The 12716-nt window shown below is 42.6% G+C and overlaps 1 protein-coding gene across 3 annotated transcripts; it reads left to right on the top strand.

The window, feature by feature from the left end:
• Positions 1-3536: 3536 nt before the first annotated feature.
• LOC125536893 (DNA-binding protein EMBP-1) lies at positions 3537-10363 on the top strand. Of its 3 annotated transcripts, none has more exons than XM_087543852.1 (9): positions 3542-3881; positions 3969-4079; positions 4184-4329; positions 4407-4464; positions 4572-4620; positions 4701-4945; positions 6501-6578; positions 9645-9770; positions 9888-10363. In XM_087543852.1, exons 1-9 carry the CDS (start codon positions 3723-3725, stop codon positions 10047-10049), a joined length of 1134 nt encoding a protein of 377 aa, XP_087399978.1. In that variant the 5' UTR covers positions 3542-3722; the 3' UTR covers positions 10050-10363. The 3 variants fall into 3 exon arrangements, with proteins under 3 accessions (XP_048556142.1, XP_087399978.1, XP_048556139.1); XM_048700182.2 differs by having other exon boundaries at positions 3966-4079; XM_048700185.2 differs by lacking the exons at positions 9645-9770; positions 9888-10363 and adding an exon at positions 8116-9638 and having other exon boundaries at positions 3537-3881; positions 3966-4079.
• The last annotated feature ends 2353 nt before the right edge of the window (positions 10364-12716 follow it).

Here is a 12716-nt window from a genome sequence, read left to right as displayed (position 1 = left end):
AGAAATTCTCCCCTAACCCTAACCGGTCGAGCAACTCCAATCGACCCCTTGTCTCGTCTCTCCTTTCCCACGCCCGATCCCCTCTCACCCTCTCCTATCCCGCCTCTTACACGCGCACACACAACGCCACTAGGGAGGCCCTCGACCCCCTCGACGCTTCCCACCCACCAGAGCCACGACCTAGCTGGCCGGCGAGCCAACCTTCACCAGGCAGCTTCCCTCCGTCCCCTGTTCTCTACGCCACGGGGCGGCGGCCAACTCCTGCACCGACTCACCGAGTGTCACGAGCAGCCGCCATGGTGCGCCGTATGCCCCCCCCCCCGCCGCTGTCGTCGCCTCGAGCCACCTGCGCACCCTGCTTCCTCTCCTGCAGCTACCCCGACCTTCCCTCATCTGGCAGGCCACGCATCTGCTGCCGTTGCCCATCGATCGTCCGATTTGATTAGCCCTCTCTTTTCTCATTATTCCTTTGTCCGATCTGCACTCTGGTTTAATCAGCCCACTTCTTTCCTGATCTCTTCGTCACACTCTCTAGAATCCTCAATCCTTAACTTCTCCTTATTGATATCTCAGAAAATTCAAATGAGTATATAAATTGGAATAATTAGAATTAAAATAGCGATGTGAGACTATTAAATTTTCAATAGATGAATTAACCCTCAAATTGTAAACGGTGCGTGACATAGACAATGGATCAATCGGGAAGCCCACTACGTGTTATTGTTACATACGGGAAAATTCCAGTACATGAAGGTGTGTTTTTTTAGTCCAGCACGTGAATGTGCATGATGCATCGTGGGTTGAATACTGATTGCGGGTTGAATACCCAAAATTAGAAGGATTTAAAAAAGGCGCGACGATGAACCTGACGGAAACAATGCGTGATTTATTATAGTATAAAGATAAAAATCTTTCCTAATAATAAAGCAGTTAACACTTCTGGTCGTCCGTCATGGTATTTTGCAGAAAAGTTCATTAGTTTCAAAGAATTCAACTTGTTGTCCCGTTCTAAGTGAGAACGAATCGTTTTTTCGCATTTTACACAAAAGCCCCTAACTTTCATGCTAATTAACCCACGATCCACATTAAGTCACTCCGAATTGTTTTTGCCATTTTACATAAACCCCGATATATGCGTTAATCACCCCACAGTCTATTAAAATAAATATCTTTTTTTAAATAACCATATCTTTTAAACCATAACGATAGTTTTAATATATTATATATGAAAATTGATTATAAAAATGTGTAGAATATTAATATGACGTTATTTTTACACGTCAACCATTTTTAAATTCGGTTTAGGAACATATTTAAGTGTTTAAAAATATATTCATATCTTTTTAACCGTAACTCCGATTTTAACATGTTATATATGAAAATTGATTAGAAAAATGTGTAGAATATGAATATGACATTACTTTTACAAGTCAAACATTTTTTAAATTCGGTTTAGGAACATATTTGAATGTTTTAGAAAATATTCATATCTTTTAGACCGTAATTCGAATTTAACATGGTATAAAATTGATTAAAAAATCTGTACAATATTGATATGACGTTATTTTTACTCGTTAACCATTTTTAAATGACGTTTAAGTATAGATTCAAATGCTTTAGAAAATATTCATATCTTTTAAACCCTAACTTTAATTTAGCATGTTATATATGAAAATTGATTAGAAAAATGTGTATAATCTGAATATGATGTTGTTTCACATGTGGTATTTTTTCTCGTTGCAACGCACAGACTCTTTTGCTAGTAAAGATAAAGATTCGTTTGGGTGCCTCGCACCGGACGCACCGATTTGCATTTAAGGAAGCCCACACATGGACCCAGGATCCAAGAAACTCGACGTGTCATTCCTTTTTAGGCTGGTCGTAATAGTAGTATCATAGCTAGTATCATGCATGTTAACTAGACAATTTTGATGATGTGTCATAGACTTAAATGAAGAAAAGAAGGGTTTAGTATCATATCATGATAATGTATCATAATAAATGCTATGCTACTATGTGTCATGCATAACAATAAATAGAGTTCTACATGATACTAATATATGATACTATGTATTAGGGAGATAGTATTATACACTAGTATCATATGCACGATACTAGTATATGATACTCCCCATTAGGCTGCCCGTAATGAAAGTATAATAGATAGTATCATGCATGCCAACTAAGACTAGCCACAATGGATAGTAACATAGACCAGTAACAATGCCCATGTTACTACTCTATGTTAGTACTTCTATAGTGGGGAGTAACATATGTGTAGTAACATACAACACTTCATTTATTAGGCTATAGACTCATCTTGCCTTGATATGTGTGATGTTACTCATACTAGTAGTAACTAGCTATGTTACTACATACCTCTCTTTCTTCATTTATTGATTGCCACATCATCTATTTTATCTAGATATGTGTGATGTTACTGTCTATATTACTCCCAATGTGGGTAGTCTAAGCAATTTAGATGATGTGACATAGGATTAAATGAAGAAAGAGATGTTTGAGTATCATATTATGATACTGTTTCATATTAAATGATGTGCTACTTTGTGTCATGCATGGCAATAAATGTAATCCTCTATGATACTAACATATGATACTATACATTACAGATGTAGTATCATAAACTAGTATCATATGCATGATACTAGTATATGATACTCTCCATTACAAGCAGCCTTAGGCTGTTTGTAATGGGTAATATCATAAGTTAGTATCATGCATATGATACTAGTGTGTGATACTACCCCTCTAATGCATAGTTTCATAGATGACTTTATTTATTGCCATGCATGACACATAGTAGCATTGCATTTATTATGATACAGTATCATGATACTACCTTCGTCACGGTTTAGAAGGCGCGCTTGAAAATTCTCTAGGACCTAGGTGGTTATCTATTGGTTGTGAGATGAGCTAAAAAATAGCATTCACACTACGCATGCATATAGAAATAGTATATCGGAGTACTAATTAGCTACTAGAAATAAATACAATGCGCCCTAAACCTTGTCTATTATGGAAACGCACGTAAATTTAACTGTGCCTTCTAAACTGTGACGGAGGGAGTATGATACTCAACCATCTCTTTCTTCATTTAATGTTATGCCACATCATAAAAAATGCCTACTTGGCATGCATGATACTCCCTCCTTTCATCTATATAGGGCCTAGTGCGTTTTTCGAGGCTAATTTTGACCAAATATTAGAGTAATAATATATGGCATGCAACTTACACAAAGCACATCGTTAAATTCGTGCGTGAAAGGAGCTTTCAATGATATAATTTTCACGTTGTGCATGTCATGTATTATTAATCTTGTCAATAGTCAAAGACGATCTTAAAAAACGCATTAGACCCTATATTGATGGAAGGAGGGAGTACTAGTTATGATACTTCCATTACGACTAGCCTTACAACCAGTCTTACGTTCTGGCGGGCCACACCTCCACTGCAGCCAATCATCGCGTGCCACGTTTTTGTCGGTATTGCTATGTGTACCCGGGAGGTGTACACGCAGTAAGAGGACACCAAACCCTAGCCTTTTTTGCTCTCCCACTGCTCGCCCCTCCTGCTCGGCTGCTGCTTCCCCACACCGCCCAGGTAGCTCCACCGCCGGTGGCTCGCTATACCCACCACCTCCGCCGCTTCCTTCTCGTGCAGGGGAGGTGCAGAACACCCTAGATCTCTCCCGCGAGCGCGCATGGCTTCCTCCTCCGATGAGCAGCCCAAGCCGCCCGAGCCTCCCGCGGCCGCCGTGGCTGTGGCCACCGCCGCGCCGCAGTCCCACGCAGACTGGGCCGCCTCGATGCAGGCGTTCTACGCCTCCGGGGGGCATCCCTACGCCGCCTGGCCCGCGCAGGTACGAGATTGTCCAATTTTGGGCTGGGCGAGGAGGGGAAAGGCCGGGGTGTTTGACTAGGTTGTTGCTTTTCCTCTGATTCAGCAGCTGATGGCGGCGGCGGCGGCCTCAGGGACATCGTACGGCGCGCCGGTGCAGTTCCCCATGTACCACCCGGGGGCCGCGATGGCGTACTACGCCCACGCGTCCATGGCCGCGGTGAGTGCACAAGTCTCCGTTTCTAGTCGGTTTCATGCTCAATCGGGGGAATTGGACTTGGATTTGGCGGGATTTTTGGTGGTGAAATCGTTGCCTCTGCGCAGGGTGTTCCTTACCCGACTGCTGAAGCTGTTGCTGCTGCCGCAGCTGCGCCAGTTGTGGCAGAAGGAAAGGGCAAGGCTAAGGGCGGTGACGTGTCTCCTGAGAAGGGCAGTTCTGCTGCGCCCTCTGGCGACGACGCTTCGCAGAGGTACTTTTTTGTTCTCCCTCACCTATCTGTTAATGTAGTTTAAAAAAATTATTTAGGATTTAAATTTTCTTGTGCAGCTGTGGGAGCGGCAGTGACGAGTCTTCAGACACGAGAGATTATGACACTGACCAAAAGGTACAGAAGAACTTGCTGTGACGCAAGGGCGCATTTTAAAGTTGCTTGTTTTTTTGCAATTACTATGTTTATGACTTTATTATGTGGTTTATATTGGCTCTCTTCAGGATTCGTCTGCACCTAAGAAGAGGAAATCTGGTAATACCTCAGCGGAAGGTGGGTCATCGGATGCTCAACTATTTGGTAGCTTCAGTTGTTCCTTTAGAAGATTGAATAATTACATTGGTATTTGCCAGGTGAACCGTCTCAAGCTGCTGCTGTTCCATATGCTGCTGTCGAGTCACCGTATCAGTTGAAGGGGAGGTCTGCCTCAAAGCTTCCAGTTTCTGCGCCTGGGCGGGCAGCACTTCCCAATGCCACGCCAAATCTGAACATAGGGATTGATCTTTGGAGTGCTTCTCAATCCTTAGCTGTGATCCCAGTGCAGGGGGAAGCAAATCCTGGCTTGGCGCTTGCCCGATGTGATGGTGTTGGTCAGCTGGTATGGAGATTCTTTTTTTCTAATTTTTATGGCAGCATCCAGAAAGTGATTTTTTGATGTGCGCCTGTTTTGGAATGCCTCGAAAGTCACGGCGTGAATGGTTTTTGTCTTACAATACATGTTTAAAGACCATGTTTCTGGGAATAAAATTCTATGAGACCAGGTCTCACGGGCCAGCATGTGAGACCCGTCCCGATGGATGACATGTCACGATGCCAATCCCAAAGCACGTGTAATCCCACTTTGCCTAATTACATTACACATTCCCGACTCCAATCATGTATACGTATCTAACGTGTTGTATGGGATACCTACAACTCGCACCCCATGAGCTAGGGCTCACATGCTGCTCTCATGCATGGCGGCGCCGGATGACCTCATCGCTGGCTGCTGCACGGTACTACGCAACCAAGACTTGTCGTCGATGGCCACGCCGAACCACCTCGCTAGCGGCCGCGTGGCTTCATGCTACCACGACTCCTAGCCATGGTCGCCCCAAAGGATCTCATTGCCGGTGGTTGTGTGGCACGATCCTATGATGACTTATTGTCCATGGCCGTATTGAAAGACCTCGCCGCCGGTAGACGCGTAGTGGTAACCGTGCGACAAGATGCATCCAGCTGCTATGTGACGCCGCACTCGTCCAAGACGTTGGACTCCCGGCCGGTGGTTCTAGTGTCAGCTAATTAACATGCCTTGTTCGTCTAGGACTCTTCCACTCCCGGTGAGTGATCCATGCAAAGTTAGGCTGGTTGAGCGAGTACAGTAGTTCGCTGGCTAAACCAATCTTCAGATAGCTCATACTGAAACTTGAAAGTAATTAATCTACTAACTATGAAGGTTATATACAACTCCAAAGCCAAGAAGAACATATGGTGGTCGTGCACCAACACATCGCCGCGCTTGCAGCAGGAAAGGAATGTGTTGATGACGAGCAGCTGCATACGTCTTGGCACCCAGCCGGCGTTGAGGAGTTAGTCCCGCCCTCGGCGAGGACGTCTTGGTGCGTGACCACCATCAACAAGGAGTCGTCTTCCAGCATAGCCGCCATCGACGAGGTCTCCACCCAGCCACCGGCATTGGCGTCTTGGCGCGTGACCAACGTAAAGTCCGCCCAGCCAGCAACGCCGGTGGCGAGGTCTTCCAGCGTGGCCACTGACAGGAAGTCTCCACAGGGCCGTCTCGCGCGGATACTGGTGACGAGATCATTCGGCACGACCATGGACGAGTAGTTGTCAATGTGTCGTTCCGAGCGGCCACAGGCGATGAAGTCCTTTTGCTTGGCCGTCATCAACGAGAGCGAGAACAAGCAAATCCTAAATCGCTGTGTACTTGTGTACGTATACGTACCTGTTCAAGCGTAGGAATTGCATTCAGGAATTTGGTAATTAATGGGCAAAGTGGGAGTAGCTCTTTAAGATTGTGAATGCCACGTATCATTCATCGGGGCGGACCTCACGTGCTGGCCTGTGAGACCTGGTCTCACAGATTTTTTTTCCATGTTTCTGTGTTACTTATCTGATTCTACTGCTCTTAATCATTCCTATTTTGGCAGGATGAGCGTGAAATTAAGAGGGAGAGGCGAAAACAATCTAATAGGGAGTCTGCGAGGAGATCAAGGTTACGCAAGCAGGTAGTAATGGAACTATTACACCTCATTGCAAAAATACATGTGAACAATAAATGCTGCTGCTTCTCTTCATTTCTTAATTTGTATCAATTATGATGGTACTAGTGATGAACCTGGTAAACACTTATTTTTACCGTGAAAGGAACTTGGAGACTTAAACTATGATATTGCAGTTTTATGCCAAAAATTACTGTACCCAGGTTTCCCTACTGTTGGTATTGTTAAGCATATTGAAAACATGAGCAGTTGCACAGTGTGATAACTCTTCGGCAGCAGCAGTCACACATGCCTGCAGTGGCATGCAGAAGAGATAGGGAGCAATTAGTTTGTCGGATAGGGGATTAGCAGTATGCTAACCTTATCTTTTCTCTATTATCCTTTAGCTCTGTTTTTTATCTGTGTTATATCTGCCATCTCTCTATTCAGCAAATGGCTTAAGAAAGTTCCAGATCCACTATGTACCTCTCTCCTGAATCTCTTGTCCCTGCCAAGTGAATTTCATTGCTTAGCATTTGTCCTCAAATCATCACTGTTCGACGTCTCTGATGGTTGTTCAAACCTGCAGTGTACTAGTGCATATCATAATACTCCCTCCGTTCCATATATATAGGACTAATTTTCTATACTCCCGGGAGTATGTACTCCCATCTTCAATATACCCTGTAGACGCATTAATTATACCTCTTTATCATTCTCAATATACTTCATTAAATATTCTAGGATACCCCAATACGAGTTTTGTGGAAAAAAAATATCATTTTTGACGTACTTTTTGCAATATACCTTTTTCACATACGAACAAATCAGTATATATGTAAACCTTTCAAAATATGTAGACTCACATAATTTTTTTCATGAAAATCATTTTAAGGTATCTAGTAGTTAATAATGAAGTATATTAAAAATAATAAAGAGGTATAAAAGATTCATCTATGTGGTATATGAGGAGCGGGAGTACGTACTCTCAGGAGTATACAACTATTTTCCTATATATATATATGTAATATATATATATATATACATATGTATATATACTTAATACTAAGTCAAACTATACAAAGTTTGACCAAGTTTATAGAGAAAAATATCTACATCTAGAATATCATTTTTGACACTATTAGATACATCATGAGACGCATATTCATATTATATATATTTGATACTGTAGATATAAATAGTTTTTTCGATTAACTTGGTTGAACTTTGAAAGTTTGAGTTTTAAAAATATATGTATGCACTACATTATGGAACGGACGGAGTATGATTTAGCTTTATTGTGTATTTTCGAAAATCGGTTTCAGCATACCACGTTCAAAATTCAGTAAAGTAGAAGTAGCATATGTAACAGCCCCCCCCTTTTTTAGGTTTGGTATTCACCTCTACGGAGGAAGCATACAGAACCACAAAGAGGATGGATATGCATCATGCATTCATCATTTTAGTTAACTGTCAAGTTAAATCTAACAGTGGATTAGGGAGTTAGATGAGGAACCTGCAAAAAAACTACCTTCTCAACTGGATGCTGCCATATTACTGGCAGGAGGGATTTAGTGCGCCATCTCGCTGTCGGAGGCCACAGGAAGGATTTGGCATGATCTCACCTCCTCACCAGATGCTGCCTTGTTGCAGTTGAATGGTCACAGCTCACCACGAGCCACCAGTTGATGGATCACATCATCTCGAGCGCGGAATCTTATTAGTGGATCAGAAGACTATGGTGACCCGTAGATCTTCAGATGTTGATTTGCAGAGCAGGGCCGGAATGCGGGGATTGCATTCTTCAAAAAGTATCGTATCTTCTTTCCCTAGGGAGAAAGCAGAAACCAGTCAAGTAATGATATGCACATGCAGACATGCTAGTGTTTGGCCTCTAGGTGGGCTTGACTTTTGTCACCTGAATCACCGGGCTATTCCTTATGCATTGCAAAGCCCAGTAGTTCAATAAATGTGGGTTGCTTAATATATAATTTGTATTCTGGTTATGCTAGTTTCTTGTACTTGGAAAATAAGCTGAATACTACATATCAAATCAGGCAATTTTCTTACAACTGCAGGCATACCAGTTTTTGACTGGGCTGCCTATCCTTCCCACACATTTTGAAATGTTTGTTGTACTGAAACTCAGTCAAATTTGCCGTCAAAATTGCCTTCCAGGAAAGACACCAGTTGTGACAGCTGCATAAGCCACACCTTCTGTTTTGTAAGCGGAATACTGAAGTGAGTAGATGCAGAACGAATATTGAACATTCATGTTATTTTGCACTTCTAGTAAAAGAAATGGCCCACAAATGTGCAATTACCCCCTTAAATTTTTTGGTTTGCTTAACCACCTGAGCTTCCAACACTTGGCACTTCATCCTTTGAGGTTGTTTTGGGAGTGGTTTCAACATCGTGGCCATCATGTAACTGAAATCGGTCGCAGGGGGAAGTTCTGGGTGGTAAGAGCATCTACAACTGGAATGGGATTATTTGGCCCCTTATAACTTGGACGCGTCCAGATGGTGTCTGCGCTTGTCCGTTTTGAACTCTCATTTGTCCGTGCACGCAGCCATGTCGCCCAAATGGGTGAAGAGTTGACACTCATAATATCTCAGAAGGGTAAAGCGGACTCAAAACTATTGGCGATAGTTGCATATTTGCTATATATTTCACCTCTAGAATTTGGTCCAGGCAGCTAAATTTTTGTTGATTTCTTACTTGCATGTTTCCATTGATGAGGTGTGCATGCAACCGCAGTAGAAGAAATTTAGAGATGACACCAGGAATTTTGTTGTAAAACATAATTCAAACTCTGAAAATCAGCTTCATAAAACTATAATCTATCCCTTTGAAATTTTGTTGATGGGGTAAGGTGCTGACCATCTCTTTTCTACTCTCCTCTGGAATGCCATCACACACAGCCATGAATAGTATGACTAAGCAGAGCTGTACATAGTGACTTGCTGGGACATAAAATTACTATTCCCTTTGAATCCTTTGCGGTGGCATCTTAGTACTTACATTTGCAATAAAGGTCCTAATTATAAGTAATCCTTTTGCATTGACATGATTCTTTCCACTGTTTATCAGCAAGAGTGCGAGGAATTATCCAGGAAGGTTGCTGAGCTGACAACTGAGAACAACGCCCTCAGAACTGAGCTTGACCAGCTTAAGAAGGCCTGTGAAGATATGGAAGCACAGAATGCACAACTAATGGTGAGCACATGGCACTCCGCCCATACTTTGCCATATGTACATATGAGGAATGCCAATTTCATTCTTGGTAGTACTTGCCCTGATGGTATTCTAACTCTGAATGGTGAAATGATTCAGTCTCAGGAACCTGCTGCAGTCACAACCACACTGGGCATGAGCATCGCAGCGCCCAAAGTGCAGCAGCACGATGATGAGGGTAAACTTCATAAGAAGGCTAATAATAACAGCAACGGGAAGTACGTAGGTGGCAGCCACAAACTGGAGGCTAACCCTAGGTGAGAGACCCCACGAGGGAGTGACAGAGATGAGATGTGGTGTTCCTTTATCTAACCACAACACCCATCATCGATTCAAGGTGCTTTTAGCAGATGATGTTTTAGTTCACTTCTCACAGCTCACCGGGGGCCCTGTAGAGTTGCCCCGTCGCAGCCATGTATTATTTATGGCTCGTTGCCGAGAAGAATGTGTAAACTGATTGGTGTACTAGAGCTTAGAAATTTTATGTTTGCTAACTTTTCATGAGGATTCATATAACCTGCCAATTTGATGGCCTGATCGGTTGATCATATGCGTAACAAATAACCTTTACACTACGTCTGACACTTCCTCTAACAAGTTCTTTTTTTGAGGGGAAATGCCCTTGGGCACACTTTATTGTTTTCAAATAATAGTTACATCGAAGATGATGTGTGGAAGAAAAAAGCTAGGAGGATCACCGTCCTCAAAAACTACTCCCTCCGTTCCCAAGTATTTGTTTTTCTAGACATTTCAAATGGTTATAACATACGAATATATGTAGACATATTTTAGAATGTGTATTCACTCATTTTGCTTCGTATGTAGTCATTTGTTGAAATCATTAGAAAGACAAATATTTGAGAATGAAGGGAGTACAACTTTAGAATCATAAACATGCTTAGCTAAATTATGTTTGACCCTATTGGTGTTACTAGGATGGTGCTGAAAGCTAACTGTACCTAGTCTTGTTGCTTGCTGGAAACAATCTACAAGTGGCCACCTAGTCTTGTTGCTTGCTGGAAACAATCTGCAAGTATGGCCACGGACAGTGCTGAAAGCTAACTGTACCTAGTCTTTGCTCGCTGGAAACAATCTGCAAGTATTGCCGTGGCCGAGCTCAAAACTTCATTCATACTAGTCCAAGCTTGAATTAATTCCAGTGAGACTCCATGATAACATTGCATCCTATATTTTCAAGCATTTTGCACAACTATTATTTCAGCTGTGCTAGCATCATACGCATTATTCAGAAGCCATGAGCCACCTGCTACTGCCTTGCTTGCAATTTCGAATCACTGCTGTTGCTCCCGACCCATCATGAAAAAAAGATGCGTCCACGTTCATTTTGTACTCCCTCCGTTTTTAAATATAAGTCTTTTTAAAGATTTCAATAAATGACTATATATGAAACAAAATAAATAAATCAACACTCTAAAATATGTCTATATACATCCATATGTAGTCTTTTATTAGAATCTCTATAAAGACTTACATTTAGGAACGGAGGGAGTAGCTATCAGCCGAAGGTTTCTGCAATGATAGTCCACGTTCATCTTGTAGCTGTATGTGGCTGTATAATGCTCTGAGCAGCTGTAAAGTTTGATTTGATTGCGTCGATAGAGAATGTTGTCCTGCCAGGCGAAGCCACTGGGTGTTCTTTCATAAATTCTCTCTGCCACCGTATATACCAAGCGTTTATGACAACCGATTCTGCAACACCAAGGTTTGGAAGAATTAGTCTAGCACATATACTCGTGCGTTGCAACGGAAAAAACAATTGAAATGTCTACCAAAACACTCATCAATGTGACACTATAATATCCAAACGACACAAGCTGGCGGCAACCGGAAGGTGTATGCCGAGGTCTAGTAGAAATGCACATTAGTCCAGCATTAAAAATCCTGGTAAACGTGGATATTTTTGGTACGATTGTTGTTTGACAGTTTATTGAGACCATCCATGAATAAATCAAAGTTGAACAAAACCTAGACTGAAATCTACTTCATCGGTTCATCCCTTTTAGTTTCTTGGGGCTATCTCAAGAATTTGAACCAGCCCACTGTCCAATCTACGCACTTTTTTTTCTCTTGAAAAAATAGATTAGCTGTGTTAAAAAAAATGGATGAACTGGCTTACAGCAACAACCCCAGCGCATGCACGCGCGCCCCTCGCTGAAGCTTCTTGGGAATTCAAAAATAACGCTCACAACTCTGTCCGAGATTCGTCAAAAAGGAAAAATCCGTTTGGGATTTTTTAGAAGGAAAAATCGAGCAATATAGTTTAATGAGCGGAATTGATCTCGCACTAGAGCTCACGTGTGTGCACACCCGCGCATGCATGCACGATCTGATCCATTTCTCTTTTTTTCCCCGCTGTTCCTGCATGCAACGCTGACTTAGTTCCTAAGGATCCCATTTAATTAGCTAGCCAAATCAGCCAAATCAGCAGTCGTGCATGTCCCTTCTTCGGGACGAGACTTGCCTGCTCCCCTCCCGTGTGCCCATCCGTACTCCCGCATATGTGGCTTGATTTGATTGGAACAAAATAAGGTCCGGCCCCATCCTTTTAAAATCAGAAGGGGAGATGATTAGATTAGAAAGAAAAAAGAAAAAAAAACAACCGTTGGATGAGGTGGGAGCACGGATGGGAGCATGGGAAGGGAGCAGGCAAGCCGGACCCCCTTCTTCGTACCATCCGTCAGCCATGTTCATTACTCCATCCCATCTAAATTAGGAGGGCAGCCCACAAATCCATTTATAGCATCCGCATGTCCTTCCTAAATTAAGAGTTTTTCTCGATTTAATTGAAACTTGCATCAACCAACTGAGAGGGGGTTTTCAAGCGGTAGCTCAGCAAGGAGGCGCAAGGAGGCCCGGTGAGTGACTAGGAGTAGCAGAGGTGTCAAAGTTGAGGAAGAACGCCGACAA

This window comes from Triticum urartu, chromosome 2A (assembly GCF_056163025.1).
Source record: "Triticum urartu cultivar PI428250 chromosome 2A, HENAU_Tu73, whole genome shotgun sequence".
NCBI lineage: Eukaryota > Viridiplantae > Streptophyta > Magnoliopsida > Poales > Poaceae > Triticum > Triticum urartu.
This window is presented reverse-complemented; position numbering and strand designations above follow the sequence as displayed.

Coding starts and splice junctions, on each gene's coding strand:
- LOC125536893 (XM_048700182.2), top strand. CDS start 3,723: ATGGCTTCCTCCTCCGATGAGCAGCCCAAGCCGCCCGAGCCTCCCGCG. Junction 4,080..4,183: donor CCCACGCGTCCATGGCCGCG/GTGAGTGCACAA, acceptor GCCTCTGCGCAG/GGTGTTCCTTACCCGACTGC. Junction 4,465..4,571: donor ATTATGACACTGACCAAAAG/GTACAGAAGAAC, acceptor GGCTCTCTTCAG/GATTCGTCTGCACCTAAGAA.